A 16,698-nucleotide genomic window follows, 5' to 3' on the forward strand; every position below is an offset into this window, starting at 1 on the left:
CATTAGTGCATCAGTTGGTTGAATAAAAAAAATCTTGATTCATGACAATTTCCATTGTCCACACTAGTCATCTTCTGGCTTCTCTTGGCTGCGACTGTAACTAAAGAGTAAAAATTCTGATGAGCCCATCCTGGCAAAGGATGGCAGTGCATACAACACAGGGGGCAATTTTAATCCTACTCACCCAGCAGAAATTGGACGGGTGGGCAGTGAAAAAGGAGCAGGTTACTTGCCCGCTTGGAATGCAACCATTTCCTGCCATTTCCAATTTTAACCTGCAAGATTCTGCAGGTGGATGAGATTCCTGCCTAAAGCAGGTGGGAGCCTCATGAATGTATGCAAATAGGTGCCCTATGGCATCAATAGGAGCTTGATGGCATTTTAACTGGGGCCTGAGTGGGGAAGCCGCTACAGTTTTCACGTCAGGCTGAAGCAGGTTGGTAGTTGGTGGAAGGACAAAGATGCCCTCCAGATAAGTGAGAACATTTCCTTTGTGGGGCCTGGAAGAGCAGGAGAGCGCCTCCAGACCCCACAAGGTAAGTAGTGGCTTTCCTTGCCCTGGTCTCACCCCTTTTCCCTCCTATGAGACCCCTCGTCTCCACCTGCAAGCAGCGGGCGTCTGCGGGCCTACCGATCTTCCCCTGCCAGCAGTCGCTCCATGCCCTCTTCATGCCCAAAATGGGCAGGACTTGACCCGACAGCATTCAAATGAGGCCCAGGAATTAAAATACCTTGGGTTTGAAACTTAGGCCAGCCAATGCATTTCGCACTTACCCTGTTCACTGCCTGCCCGAAACCTGATCTGGGTTAAAATCAATCCTACACTGCGCACTCCTAGCCTGTAGTTTTTCCAGTCATTAACATTAAGTGGATGGAAAACCATGGACAATTTTGCGATATACACTCCTGGCTCACACCTATAGTGGCCACACCTCTCAGTGCCAATCTGTACTGAATCAGGGCAGTTTTATGTTGTGGTCCCATGTCTTCTAGGAACTTGGTTGACACCTTAAATTATTTCTTGAATTGAGTCGATCTGTCAATATTTAAAAACTACATCTACATTTACTGTTACACTTCAAGGGCTCTATTTTAGCACCAGCTATTGGGTGCGTTCCTGGCGGGGGGGTTCCAAAAATCGGGGAATCCCGGAGCAGGTCGGGAGCCCGGCTCCAACCCGCCCACTTCCGGGTTCCCCACAGACGCGCCGACGTGCGCGCACAGCCCCCGCATGTGGGACTCCCACTGGCAATTAAAGCCGGCGAGGTGCCACTTAACAGTATTTATCTTGCTATTTCAGGTCGTTAACAGACTTGATTAAGGGAATATTTCAGGGGGGGTGGGATTTTAGAAACAACTGGGACTGTTTCCCATACTGGGGGAAACGCTCCTAGTTGAAATGGACGTGTTGCAGCTGTCAGCCTGTGGCAGCTGCAAAGGTCCATTTGACAGGTGTGGGGGGGAGACCCTCACTCATTGCAGGAGGCCACTCTGTCACTTTGGACAAAGTTTGGCCTCCACCACCCTCCTCCTAACAATCAAATTCACCAACTTGCACACTTATCCCGGTGTCCAGACACATTTACCTACCTTGCGGACCCCCTCAGATGTACATCTTCCGGATGGGGGCCGCCGTAGCTGCAGTCATGACCTCCTCGGAGGGCGAACAGCATCACCAGCCTCGCCGGCCACCTCTGACATGTGGAGCTCCACAACACAGTGCTGTGACACATCCACCTGCACAGCAGGAGGGAGGGCAACCACAGAGATGCGTCGCAGAGGGAACTACCCTCGCCACAGGGTCCACAGACCGAGGCTCAGCTTCCTGGACCTCTCTGAGCAGCAGTGCACACATAGACTCAGAGTCACTCGACATATAGTCGTGGACATCTGCAGCCTCCTTCATGCCGAGCTGCTCGCGGCTGGTCCGAGCACCATCTTACCTGTCGCTGTCAAAGTCACCACTGCCCTCAACAACTTCTCCTCCGCATCCTTCCAGGGTGCCACCGGGGACATCGCCGACGTCTCTCAGTCGTCTGCACAAAAGAGCCCTGCAAATACACCTACACCTACCCTGCAGTGACACAATGGGTGGCATCAAGTGAGGGTCTTCATTGTGATCCTCAGGAAAGGGCATTATTGCACAAACTAGACAAGATTCGCAAAGACGTGGCAGTAGTCGTGCCAATATAATATGTGATGTGAGTTGGTCAGAAATTAAATATAAGTAGAAACCATGACAAACCCTCAAACACCCTTGTGCATCCCCTTCATGCTCACGACACGTTTGCCTTACGCTTCCTACTGCACATATGTGATGCATGCCCTGTGGCTGCAGCACAGGTAGTGGCAGGTTGAGTGAGGCTGACCGTGAAAGAGATGCACGAGAGGGTGAGTATGAGATAGAGCCATGAGATTGTATGAGGATTGGGTTGAGTGGTAGTGGTGGGATGAGTACTGGCGAGGTGAGTAAGTGCAGGTAAGATGAGGATGAGGTTTGAGTGGGTGTGAGGGGTGATGTGACAGAGTAGTGTTGGCAGTGCAGAAGGAGATGTGGGGTGGGGGCGGTGATGTGGCAGACGGAGTGTAAGGGAATGAATAAGTGTACTCACTTTGGCTGACCTACTTAGGTCATTGCAGCACCTCCTGCACTGTATGCAGGTGTGTGATATGTTGGTGATGCAGGTGACCTCCTCTGCCACCTCGAGCCAGGCCTCCTTGGTGGCAGAGGCACGCCGCTTCCTCCCGCCCGCCGGGGGGAAGATCTCTGTCCTCCCCCTCCTCCTCACCCCATCCAATGATACCTGGAGTGAGGCATCATTAACCTGGGAGCAGCCTTCCACCTGGGCTGCTCCATGCTGTATTTTTTCCTATTTGTTGCAGCATCAGTCAGTGGAGGACTGCCCCTTTAAATAGAGCTCCTCCAGCTGACAGACCTTACTGCGCATGCGCAGTCCGCCCGACGTGCATCTCAGCAGTGGGGAACCCGGAAGACCAGGTAAGTGGATCCAATTAGGCTGCGATCGCGTGCGGGGCAGACTGATTTCACCGGGCGCGTTACCCATGCGCCCAGTCGCCCCCCCGTCGCGAACCCGCAGCCCTGGTAATATCGAGCCCCAAGTGTCGCACTCAAATTTCTGTGTCACACTTTAAAGATAGTATAAATATATAAAGAACATCTCGAGGTTCCAAAAAACTAGAACCAGGAAGCTTACAGTTTCTTAATTGACCTCTGCATCAACTCACCCAGTGTTTACTTAACAGCAGTTAGAATGTCTGGCCTTACTCGACACTGTTTCACTGTAGCAGCAGAATGTATTACATCCTGCATTACATGGTATAATGCTCCTGTCTTTATAAAACGTTGTGACGTTCAACTTCCTGTGAGCACCCCATGGGAGGTACACTCGCCTATATAAACGTTTTGAGGTGTTGCCACCACACTTCATGTGTCATTCTTTATCATTCATGCAAATGTTAGTGTCATATTTAGAAAAAAATTATAAAATTGAGAAAGAAAGCCAGTCATTTCCTGTTGGTTTCTTTTGACTTTCTGGAGGAGAAAATTTGCCAATATAAGAGAAACTTCCCTAGCAAATAGAAAGTGCTGTCTAATTAATCTTAAAAGGTAACTATTTGCAGAAACTGGGAATTTATGGCCAAATTTACTTTAGCATTTTGCACTACATAATAATACTCCTGTCCTGAGAAAACTGTGTATCATATGACTTAGTTTGAGCAGTACCATGAAAAAGCCACAATTATCTAAAAAAAAGTTAAATGTTGGCATAGTTTCAAAAATGTTGAAAGATTAAACATTTGTTGAAATATATGAAGTAAGTCTAAGTACATATAACAGTTACACAATACACACCATTCTATCAACATTCGGTAACTATATAAAATCAGTTATATGTCTAATTAAACCCCTAGCTATGAATGTCTGATATTTCACCCATAGGGGATTTAAATAAAAGCCTGATTTTAGTTGTGGAACTGCAATAAGATCTTTGTAAAAACGATTTAAATGGTCAGATGTAAAGGGACATTGTAACCATTGGGGCATGATTACCATCTTTTAATGCACAATGATGTATTTCATGATGGTGCCAGTATCTTGAAAGTCAATGCATTGCTTGAGTGTAATATCGTAGTAATGAAGCAGGCACAAGGATCTTCTGCCGCGTCCCCAGTCGGCTGCCGATAAAGGGGGAGCATTTCCTCTCTCCCCATTTCGTTACAACATTACTACAAATAGTGCTCAGAGGAAATCTCCTCCCATATAACTTGATAAAGGATGAATGGTTATAAACTATTCAAAAGGTATTAAAATATTATTTCAAGCAAATCCTACGCTTTGCCTCGTCCCTGAATCCCCAGGCCTAGAAATTCGATGGCGCCATGCCCGTTTTCGAGTTTCTAGGCCTCTATGTGTTGAAATTGAGACTCATCACACCATCTCCAACTCTAACCCAGGAACTCAAAACTGTGAAACTCCTCAGTCTTTTCATTCTCCTATAATCCATGCCAGCTGTTAAAATCCAAGCTTGAAGTACTACTTCCAGTTTTTGATTCACCTCATGTTCACTTCTATTATTCTCAACCTTGGTGGTGGTGTGCACTATGGGCTTTGGCCCTTCACTTAGGCTTCTCAATTTAAAAAATGAAATCAGGTTTGGCAGTTTTTCCCAAAATCAATTTCCATATTTTCCACTTTGTTGTATAGACGGACCTCTTCCCGAGTGAAGGTATTTTTTTATTAGAATCTTGTGGTAAGACAGATTGCAGCACTACAAAGAATTTCAGCTGCATTAAATCAGGCAAAAATTATATTTTGCCTACAAATGTCAAATAAATCAAAATGACCTAGTCATATGCAGTTGATAATGTCTGCAGCTTTGTCAACCAGTCAGAATCTAGTGGGCAAAATGAGATGTATCATTTACCTACTACTAATGCTTTGTCATAATTTTAGCATTGTGTTGATGATGGTTTTGCTGATACTTTAAATGAAACCAAGATACTCAGCAACTGACCATTAGTTCCATGACTTGTTTCTATGAGTTGAGGATGTTATAAAGAAAGGAAAAAAGAATTGCATTTATATAGAGCCTTTCACAAACTCAGACTTCCCAAAGTGGTTTACAGTCAATGATGTAGGAACACATAGGAACATAGGAACAGAAGTAGGCCACTCTGCCCCTCAAGCCTGTTCTGCCATTCAATTAAATCATATCTTAACTCCATCTACCTGCCTTGGTTCTGTAACCCTTAGGAGGGGAGGCGAAAAAGGAAATAAGAGGGACAAAGAGAGAGTATGAGAATAGACTGGTGGCTAACATAAAAGGGAATCCAAAAGTCTTCTATAGGCATGTAAACAGTAAACAGGTGGTAAGAGGAGAGGTAGGACTGATAAGGGATCAAAAAGGAGATCTACGCTTGGAGGCAGAGGGCATGGCTGAGGTACTAAATGAGTACTTTTTATCTGTCTTTACCAAGGAATAAGACGCTGGCAAAGTCACAATAAGGGAAGAGGTAGTTGAGATACTGGATGGGCTAAAAATTGAAAAAGAGGAGGTACTAGAAAGGCTAGCTGTGCTTAAAGTAGATAAGTCACCCGGTCCAGACGGGATGCATCCTAGGTTGCTGAGGGAAGTAAGGGTGCAAATTGCTGAGGTACTGGCCATAATCTGCCAAACATCCGTATATACGAGGGTGGTGCCAGAGGACTGGAGAATTGCAAATGTTACACCCTTGATCAAAAATGGGTGTAAGGATAAACCCAGCAACTACAGGCCAGTCAATTTGACCTCGGTAGTGGGGAAACTTTTAGAAACGATAATCCGGGAAAAAATTAACAGTCACTTGGATAAGTAGGGATTAATTAAGGAAAGCCCAGCACGAATTTGTTAAAGGCAAATCATGTTTAACCAAATTGATTGAGTTTTTTGATGAGGTAACAGAGAGGGTCGATCAGGGCAATGCACTTGATTTGGTGTATAAGGACTTACAAAAGGCGTTTGATAAAGTGCCAATTAATAGGCTTGTCATCAAAGTTGAAGCCCATGGAATAAAGGGAGCAGTGGAGCACGGATACAAAATTGGCTAAGTAAGAGGAAACAGAGAGTAGTGGTGAACGGTTGTTTTTCAGACTGGAGGAAAGTATACAGTGGTGTTCCCCAGGGGTCAGCACTAGGACCATTGCTTTTTTTGATATATATTAATGACTTGGACTTGGGTGTACAGGGCACAATTTCAAAATTTGCAAATGATACAAAACTTGGAAGGGTAGTGAACAGTGAGGAGGATAGTGATAGACTTCAAGAGGACATAGACAGGCTGGTGGAGTGGGCGGACACGTGGCAGATGAAATTCAACAGAGAAAAGTGCGAAGTGATACATTTCAGTAGGAAGAACGAGGAGAGGCAATATAAAGTAAAGGGTACAATTCTAAACGGGGGTGCAGGAACAGAGAGATCTGGGGGTATAGGGGCATAAATCATTGAAGGTGGCAGGGCAGGTTGGGAAAGTGGTTAAGAAAGTATACGGGATCCTGGGCTTCATATATAGAGGCTTAGAGTACAAAAGCAAGTAGGTTATGATGAACCTTTATAAAACACTTGTTAGGCCACAATTGGAGTATTGTGCCCAGTTCTGGGCACCACACTTTAGGAAGGATGTGAAGGCCTTCAAGAAGGTGCAGAAGAGATTTACTAGAATAATTCCCGGGATGAGGCACTGAAGAAGCTGGGGTTGTTCTCCTTAGAACAGAGAAGGTTGAGAGGATATTTGATAGAGATATTCAAAGTCATGAATGGTCTAGACAGAGTAGTTAGAGAGAAACTGTTCCCAATGGCGAAAGGATCAAGAGCCAGAGGACATAGATTTAAGGTGATTGGCAAAAGAGCCAAAGGTGAAATGAGAAAAAACTCTTTTACACGGTGAGTGGTTGTGATCTGGAATGCGCTACCTGAGTGGGTGGTGGAGGCAGATTCAATCCTGGCATTCAAAAAGGAATTGGATAAATACTTGAAGGGAAAAAAATTGCTGGGCTGCGGGGAAAGGGCGGTGGAATGGGACTAGCTGGATTGCTCTTGCCTAAGAAAAATCTATCAATCTCAGTTTTGAAATTTTCAATTGATCCCCAGCTCAACAGCTTTTTGGGGTTGAGAGTTCCAGATTTCCACTACCCTTTGTGTGAAGAAGTGCTTTCTGACATCACCACTGAATGGCTTAGCTTTAATTTTAAGTTCTGGACTCCCCCACCAGAGGAAATAGTTTCTCTATATCTACCCTATTAACTCTTTTTATCATCTGAAACACCTCATTTAGCTCACCCCTTAATCTTCTATACTTGAGGGAATACAAGCCTAGTCTATGGTGGATTTTCTGCATCCTTATCTGTAGTGACGTACGTAGCCCTTTGCCAGCACGGATAGGAAAATCATGGGCAATGCACTCACGCTGTTCTGATGCACACTGGCAACAGGAAAGTAATCAGCAAACTTGCCCTATTAAGGTATGTTAGATATAAATAAAACAAAGTTATCCTGACGGTCAGAGGTAAAGTCTCCATCTCCGAGCAAGGAGTGCCCAAGATTCAAACTCATGTCAGTGAAATAAAGAAAGAACTTGCATTTATATAGTGCCTTTCATGACCTCAGGATGCCCCAAAGTGCTTTACAGCCAATGAAATACTTTTGAAGTGTAGTCACTGTTAAAATGTAGGAAACAGCAAGGTCCCACAAACAGCAATGAGATAATGACCATATGATCTGTTATAGTGATGTTGGTTGAGGGTTAAATATTGGCCAGGACACCGGGGAGAACACCCCTGCTCATTTTTGAATAGTGCTATGGGATCTTTAACGCCCAACTGAGAGTGCAGGTGGGGCCTCGGTTTAACGTCTCGAATTAGGGATATGGAACCAAGGCAGGTAGATGGAGTTAAGATACAGATCAGCCATGATCTAATTGAATGGCGGAACAGGCTCGAGGGGCTGAATGGCCTACTCTAATCTCTTTATTCTATACCCTTTTAAAACAAATCGATTTTAACAACGTGGACAATATTGGACTCTGGTTGAAAACCAGCCATAAACAGCTAGAGCTCTGAAGATTGACAGGCTTGTCTAATAGTTGCAACCAGACCAATCTCAAACCTAATTTGCAAACACCCAATAGTGATTTGGTTTCACTGGATTGGCCCCAGTAGCCCAATCATTCCTGGAGGTGAATACTTTGCCAGGAAGGGTTAAAATGAGCACTCACTTATTTTCAAAATGCAGTATTTTGTTTGAAAATGTTGCAGAACCTCCATGGGTTATCATATTTATGAAACTTTTTTATTGCATTTAAAAAAAAATCACAGGACCAGCTCCTTAACCAAAAACGATTTCATTATTCAAAACATCTGATGTCATTGGACTATTTTGGACTATTTATGAAATTGGAAAGCTCAATGTGTTGGGGTTAGTCTAGAATATAACTGACATCATCAGCTTCTGGCCATTTTAAAAATATGTTTCCGTAGTTAAATCTGATCTCTTTAAATTTGGCCACCAAATTGACTGCCACAGTTTGTGCCGTATTTGTTTGATATATTGGATTGCAAATTCACCGGCTCCACACATAGAGGACTTCATCTCACCTAATGGTCTAATTACATTTTCTCCCCCTTGTACGCAGGAGTTGTGAGGCCTGCCTCATTGTTACACCCTTTAGCTCAGCAAAAGGACATGATTCAGACTGTCCCAGACTCAGCGGCTCATATCAAAGTAAGTCAGTAAAATACAATTTTGTAAGTTTATTGCCTCTGACGATGCTCTGGGGTGGTGGGGGGATGGGAAGGGTGTATGTGGGGGCGGGGTGGTGAGGTTGTTCTTGTGCTGATTAACTGTTTACATGTTGTGCGTTGTGTCTTTATCGGTAGCTTGCCTCAAAAAAAAGACAATTTGTAACACTAATAAGATCAGTCATGTGACAGTACATAATCTGCCAGTCTTCACCAGCTCTATTATCTTCTCTTCCATATCATGCTGCCTCTTCTTTACACAGAACACCATTAAGTAAGTCAGAAATTATCGTCATTCATGTGCCTGGATGGCTTAGTTGGTGATTGCATCTGTGGAACAGTCTGATTACGTTCCTGTGAAACGCCTTGGGATGTTTTACTACTTTAAAGATACTGTATAAATGCAAGTTATTGTTGTATCTCAGCTGAGCAGTCTTCAGGAGAGATGGGGAGAAAACTGGTGAAAAGAAATATAATTTAAAAATGTAGCGGCTGATGAATAACATACCAGCTGTAGCATCCAACATGGCCGCTGGATAGATGTATTTTTCAGAACAGACTGTACTCGGATCTGAATTCAAACACACTAAGAGCCTGTGATCCTTTACATGAGATCTCAGTGAAGCAGAGGTGAAGAGTTTCTCTCGAGGGAGAAAGGAAAAATGTGAGGGAGGATCACCTCGCCCCCCCACTCCTGCACCTTGTAGCAGTGTTTTCAGGGTGCAGCCCTAGGAAACGGACTTTTAATTGTTGAGCTTCAGAAGCCCTTAAGCAATGGCTGTTTTATCACAGTGGATAGAACATAGGAACATTGGAACAGGAGTAGGCCATTCAGCCCCTCGAGCCTGTTGCGCCATTCAATTAGATCAAGGCCGATGTGTATCTTGACTCCATCTACCCGCCTTAGTTCCGTAATCCTGAATACCCTTATTAGAACAGAATATACAGGTGAGTATTCACATTCAATTGAAAGTCAGCAGAGGTCTACAATTATACCTTTATTTGATGCAAGTTTTGACATCAAGAGCAAAATACTAGCACTTCTCTAACAAAAGATTCAGCTATCTTTAGCACCATACCTGTTCTATATTCTGGACATTATCATTTCATAAATGTGCAGTGATTATGCCAAGGTTGCTAATCCTTCAGTGAAAAAGCCATCACATGTCAGGTTCATGGAGCATGCTTGCTGTTGATGCTCACCATGACATCTGCCACCAGTATGCACCCCATCCCCTCACAGATTAAATATGAAATACAATAGCCTCTGCAGCTCTACAGTATATATTATAAAGAATTATAGCGGGTGAATGCAAGTAACTTCCAGGCAACATCAACGATGATTATAAATTTCATTCTTTGGTGCCCTCTAAATCGCTTGATGAAATTATTGGCTGGTAATCTTGGGAGCTATTATTCCTTCTCTATGTACACATCACTGCACTTCAATTATATGGTTATATTTAAGAGCAAGTCCAGATGTTTCTTGTTCACTTCAGTGGGACAATCCTTACTGCAGGCATGCTTTCTTCAGAGCTTTCCTCAGAAAAGAGGGACACAGGCTTCAAATGAACAAGTCTCAAGTGAAAGTAAATGTTTAAGCCCAGAATTTGCTCTTTGTAAAGTTACATCAAAACTGCAGAACAAAAACAGGCCATTCGGCCCAACTGGTCAATGCCGGCGATTATGCTCCACACGAGCCTCCTCCCTCCCTACTTCATCTAATCCATATCCTTCTATTCCTTTTTTCCTCAGTTGTGTATCTAGTTTCACCTTAAATGCATCTATGCTATTTGCCTCAACTACTCCTTGTGGTAGATTGTTCTACATTCTTACCACCCTTTGGATAAAGAAGTTCCTCCTGCATTCCATATTGGATTTATTGGTGACTATTTTATATTTATGACCTCTAGTTTTGGACTCCCCCACAAGTGGAAACATTTTCTCTACGTCTACCCTATCGAACCCCTTCATTATCTTAAAGACTTCAGTCAGGTCACTCCTCAGCCTTTTCTTTTCTAGAGAGAAGAGCCCCAGCCTGTTCAGCCTTTCCTGATAAGTATATCCTCTCAGTTCTGTTATCACCCTTGTGAATCTTTGTTGTACCCTCTCCAATGCATCTATATCCTTTCTATAATATGCAGACCAGAACTGAGCACAATACTCTAAGTGTGGTCTAACCAAGGTTCTATACAAGTCTAACATAATTTCTCTGCTTTTCAATTCTATCCCTCTAGAAATGAGTGCCCTCAGTGCTTGATTTGCTTTTTTTAATGGCGTTAATAACCTGTGTCGCTACTTTTAGTGATTTGTATATCTGTATCCCATGATCCCTTTGCTCCTTTATCTCATTTAGATTCTTGGGGGGTGATTTTAACCTAACCCGCCTGTCTGGAAATTGAGGGGATCGGGGGCAACGCTGGTTTTACACCCCGCCCGATTTTACTCTCCATTGAAGTCTGTGGTGAGTAATATTGGGTGGGGTGTAAAACCAGGGTTCCACCCGATCCCATGGGATTCCCGCCCAGCCAGTTAGGTTAAAATTACCCCCTTATTAGCCAAGTAGTATGTGGACTCTTTATTCTTCCTACCAAAATGCACTACCTCACTTATCCATTCCTCTGTCCTCTATTTTAACAGAGAACTTAACTCATTTACTTTAAATGAGTTCCCTATGTCTCCGTTGAAAGAGTGGACAGAGAAATGTGATATGAACGTGGTAATACCTGGCAGTAATTTATAGGATTGGAAGAAACTTTTTGTTCCACACAGAGTAGTCATCATGGCCAAAGATTGTGACTTTCTTAACAATTTATTGCTTTTGCACCATTGTGTTAATTTATGTGATTCATGGGGCAGAAGGGAGGAAGAGAGAAAAAAAAATCTCTTTCCTTTCTAACCCTGTGAATCACAAAATCATCATTGTTGGCAGGTTATACGGAGCAGTTTCCTGGCAAAAGCAGTTGATCTGACAATGAATTAACTCCTTCAAAAAGATGCGAGGTTCTAGGGATAGGTATGGAGTGAGATGATCTAATGCTACACAGGACATTATGGGTTCTGTTCTTTTGAGGCTGGGCAGGATCATTTGTTTAGAGGTTAATAGTAGAGATGTGAGGATGGAGGAACATTCTGGAGTTTGGCTTTGAGAATCAACGAGTTTTTATAACTCTTTGTCAAGACTTTAGACGAATTGGGTTGACTCCATGATAGGATAGATTGCACATGGTCTGTGGATGGGGTGGGGGGGTGGGGAGGGGCGGTGGGGAGGGCTTGATGAGCTAAGTAGCCTTTACCGATTCTATTCGAATGAAAGGTAAATGCTTTCTCTTCTGTTCCAGTGTGCAGACAGTACTGGCGAGAAAGCTTGGATTGCCTGAGCAAGAATTCTGATTGCGAAATATTTGGCTTAACATTTTAAAGAAATGACTGTGCTTCTGCAGTTAGAAGCATGTGGTTTGTGTGTGTCAGGTCTAGAATTTTAACAGTGGAAAAGTAAATTATGGATTACAACTCATGATACAAACAAGGTTTTTCTTGGCAAATGAACCTTCCCACTAATGCAGTGATTGACTTTATATCATATGGGCACGTGTGCGTTTGCGTGCGTGTGTGCAGTAAGAGAGAGGGGGAGATTGTTTTCTTTTATACGATGAGCAGTATTCTTTTGTTGAAGTGGCATTGATTTGATAGTTTTCTAGCAGTGTGAGGACAATGAGACCCGACATACAGGTCAAGAGATAGAACAGAAGCAGAGACAACAGAAAAAAAAAACTTGCACTAGTTATCCAGCATTTTTTGCTTCAATTTTAATCCTTTTTAAGATCTGTCCTTTCACATGATGATCCATCTCGGCCTCCTCCCGATATCCCCACTATCACAGAAGCCAGTCTTCAGCCAATTCGATTCACTCCACGTGATATCAAGAAACGGCTGAGTGCACTGGATACAACAAAGGCTATGGGCCCCGACAACATCCCAGCTGCAGTGCTGAAGACTTGTGCTCCAGAGCTAACCATGCCTCTAGCCAAACTGTTCCAGTACATCTACAACACTGGCATCTACCCGACAATGTGGAAAATTGCCCAGGTATGTCCTGTCCACAAAAAGCAGGACAAATCCAATCCGGCCAATTACCGCCCCATCAGTCTACTCTCAATCATCAGCAAAGTGATGGAAAGTGTCGTCAACAGTGCTATCAAGCGGCACTTACTCACCAATAACCTGCTCACCGATGCTCAGTTTGGGTTCCCCCAGGACCACTCGGCTCCAGACCTCATTACAGCGTTGGTCCAAACATGGACAAAAGAGCTGAATTCCAGAGGTGAGGTGAGAGTGACTGCCCTTGACATCAAGGCAGCATTTGACCGAGTGTGGCACTAAGGAGTCCTAGTAAAATTGAAGTTAATGGGAATCAGGGGGAAAACTCTCCAATGGGTGGAGTCATACCTAGCACAAAGGAAGATGGTAGTGGTTGTTGGAGGCCAATCATCTCAATCCCAGGACATTGCTGCAGGAGTCCCTCAGAGCAGTGTCCTAGGCCCAACCATCTTCAGCTGCTTCATCAATGACCTTCCCTCCATCATAAGGTCAGAAATGGGGATGTTCGCTGATGATTGCACAGCGTTCAGTTCCATTCGCAAACCCTCAGATAATGACGCAGTATGTGCCTGCATGCAGCAAGACCTGGACAACATCCAGGCTTGGGCTGATAAGTGGCAAGTAACATTCGCGCCAGACAAGTGCCAGGAAATGACCATCTCTAACAAGAGAGAGTCTAACCACCTCCCCTTGACATTCAACGGCATTACCATTGCCAAATCCCCCACCATCAACATTCTGGGGGTCACCATTGACCAGAAACTTAACTGGACCAGCCACATAAATACTGTGGCTACAAGAGCAGGTCAGAGGCTGGGTATTCTGCGGTGAGTGACTCACCTCCTGACTCCCCAAAGCCTTTCCACCATCTACAAGGTACAAGTCAGGAGTGTGATGGAATACTCTCCACTTGCCTGGATGAGTGCAGCTCCAACAACACTCAAGAAGCTCGACACCATCCAGGACAAAGCAGCCTGCTTGATTGGCACCCCATCCACCACCCTAAACATTCACTCCCTTCACCACCGGCGCACAGTGGCTGCAGTGTGTACCATCCACAGGATGCACTGCAGCAACTCGCCAAGGCTTCTTCGACAGCACCTCCCAAACCCGCGACCTCTATCACCTAGAAGGACAAGAGCACCAGGCACATGAGAACAACACCACCTGCACATTCCCCTCCAAGTCACACATCATTCCGACTTGGAAATATATCGCCGTTCCTTTGTCGTCACTGGATCAAAATCCTGGAACTCCCTTCCTAACAGCACTGTGGGAGAACCTTCACCGCACAGACTGCAGCGGTTCAAGGAGGCGGCTCACCACCACCTTCTCAAGGGCAATTAGGGATGGGCAATATGTGCTGGCCTTGCCAGCAACGCCCACATCCCATGAATGAATAAAAAAAAGCACTAGCATTATCTTTCATTTTCTGTTTGCCTCTCTCTCTCCCCCCCTTATTATCCCAATCATTCCTCTCATGTAAATACTTCTCTCTTTCTCCCTTTGTCTTCCCATCTTTTTCTCCCTCCCCTTCTCTGCCATCTCTCTCTCTTTTCTCCCATCCCTTCTTCCTTCTCCCTCCCTCTTCTCCCTCTTCTCTGTTGTCTCCCCCACCTTTTCCCTTCTTTTCTCTACCTCCTGCTATCCCTTTCTCACCAGTTTATTTCCAATTTTCTCTCTCTGCTCCTCCCTCCCTCTATTCCTCCCTACTTTCTTTCTCACTTTCCTCTCTCTTCCACTTCCATCTCTCAATTATGAGGGGTTTTGAGTAAATAGGGAGAAGCTGTTTCCACTGCCTGGAGGGTCGGTAACCAAAGGACACAGATTTAAAGTAATTGGCAAAAGAACCAGAGGGAAGATGAGGAGAATTTTTTTACGCAGCGAGTTGTTATGATCTGGAATGCACTGCCTGAAAGGGTGGTGGAAGTGGATTCAACAGTAACTTTCAAAAGGGAATTGGATAAATACTTGAAAGGCAAAAATTGCAAGGCTACGGGGAAAGAGCAGGGGAGTGGGTCTAATTGGATAGCTCTTTCAAAGAGCCGGCACAGGCATGTCGGGCCGAATAGCCTCCGCCTGTGCTGTATGATTCTATGTTTCTATCTATCCCTTATTCCTCCTACTCTACTCCTGCTTGAAAATAACTTTCCCCCCTTTTGATTCCTGCCTTTTCTGATTGCTGTTCTTTCTCACATAATTGTGTGACACTTTGAGCATGCTTGCTGCATGGTCTCATGTGCCACATACTCTTGTCTGAGTCTTTTAATTGGAAACAGTCTACTAATGGACAACTTCGGGAGGTATTTTATGTGGAAAGTATTGATTAAACGTGTCTGTAAAAAAAAATGATTGAAACAAAAATAAACAACCTAAGATCCCAACTTATGAAACATTCTGATTTTAATATAAGTTACAAATAGGAACAACATGCAAAAACATGACACAATGATGCAGAAAATGTGCAGTCAGCACTGTCACTAGTATTATGTTGCCATAATCGATTCCCTGGACAAGATCAATGAGCATCGTGTTAGATCTTACACGTATATGAATGATTGCATTCAATTTGGAGTTGATTGTATAATAATTCGGGTTTATTTGAGAAAAAGAAATTCTTTTATCCAATTTTTCTCCTCTCCTGAATGTGTTCAGTATTGCTAGGTGACTGCAGCCCTCTGCTATCTCACTCAGGTGGCCATTGTTTATGCTTGAACCTAGGCCGTCAGTGTTGGCAGCCTGTTTAACCAAAGGGAGGGGACGGAATCACAGTAAAACACAATTTTGTCCGCAATCGACATCCAACCTTTCTAACAGGGATGAAGAGAGAATCTCACCAAAGGCATTCTCTTAAAAGCAAAGTTATAAAGAATTATCATTAATTTTACCCTCCATTTGTGCTTCCTCTGTCAATTTCTATTAAGTTATTTTAATATATAACTCTTGAGTTATACTTTAGTGCATGGTGGAAATTGCCCTTCACTGACCTGTAAGTAACATTGTAACTATGGCCATAACTAAGAAGGCTGACATGTGTCTACATTGGGGCAAAGTGGCCCTGGTGGCAAATGTAGATGCCTCAATGGTGATGCTTGCTGGAGGGGTGACCATTTTGTTCCCAGTTCTCAGCCTGCTCAATAAGAACTGTCGTTTATAGAAAAAATTCTGGCATTTACAGACCATCCCTGACATAGTCAGTCTGCTGCCAGCAGCGTAAAGTTACAAATGCAACTTATGAGCAACTGCTTGAATCTTACACGTGCACAGTTGTGCCAGTGTTGCTGCTGATGCAATAGATCTACCCCCTCCCCCCGCCATGATAAACATGTGCATCCAGAACACAGGCAGCTGGACCCTATTATTGGAACTGCTTCCATTATTCTACGGTCAATGATATTCCCTAACCATTAGCTTCTTTAGCCAATTATCACTTTCTGTGCTTCTTGTATTTAAACAAAATGCATTTAATTGATTCAATTTCTCATCAAATAATCCTGGATTATGGACCTCTTGATAATCTTTCTTTCAATGAGGATAAATTCCATTTCCTTATCTGGCTTTCCAGTTCAGTGGTTGTATCAAACAAATGAAAAATAAAGTTCCTCAGTACAACTCTCACCCTCTCAACATAACAGCTTTTCATATTACTCACCAGACTCTAGCACAGAGACCCCTGACTTCCATGAGCATCAAGCCCACAGGATAATTAAAAGTGATTTTGCTCCGTGATTTTCCATTCAATAACCAGAAGGCCGATTGTAGAGCTCGTTAGTGCTCCACGGTGTCAGCCGTGGCTCAGTTGG

At 43.9% G+C, this 16,698-nt stretch overlaps 2 protein-coding genes across 5 annotated transcripts in view; one reads left to right on the forward strand and one right to left on the reverse strand.

Annotated features, from left to right (window-relative positions):
* erg (ETS transcription factor ERG) overlaps positions 1–16,698 on the forward strand; it is a 229,171-nt gene that overhangs the window by 33,587 nt on the left and 178,886 nt on the right. For 3 of the 4 annotated variants that reach the window (XM_067993299.1, XM_067993297.1, XM_067993302.1), the window contains one exon: positions 8,689–8,777. The exons of the other annotated variant lie outside the window; for it this stretch is intronic. In XM_067993299.1, coding sequence (XP_067849400.1) covers positions 8,739–8,777 — 39 coding nt within the window. In that variant the 5' untranslated portion in view covers positions 8,689–8,738. Of the gene's footprint in view, positions 1–8,688; positions 8,778–16,698 lie in introns of those variants that run through there. 4 annotated transcript variants of the gene reach the window in all.
* The window catches only part of kcnj15 (potassium inwardly rectifying channel subfamily J member 15), a 277,287-nt gene that overhangs the window by 19,484 nt on the left and 241,105 nt on the right, over positions 1–16,698 (reverse strand). The gene's annotated exons all lie outside the window — the stretch shown is intronic.

Source organism: Heptranchias perlo, chromosome 11 (genome assembly GCF_035084215.1).
Source record: "Heptranchias perlo isolate sHepPer1 chromosome 11, sHepPer1.hap1, whole genome shotgun sequence".
Taxonomy (NCBI): domain Eukaryota; kingdom Metazoa; phylum Chordata; class Chondrichthyes; order Hexanchiformes; family Hexanchidae; genus Heptranchias; species Heptranchias perlo.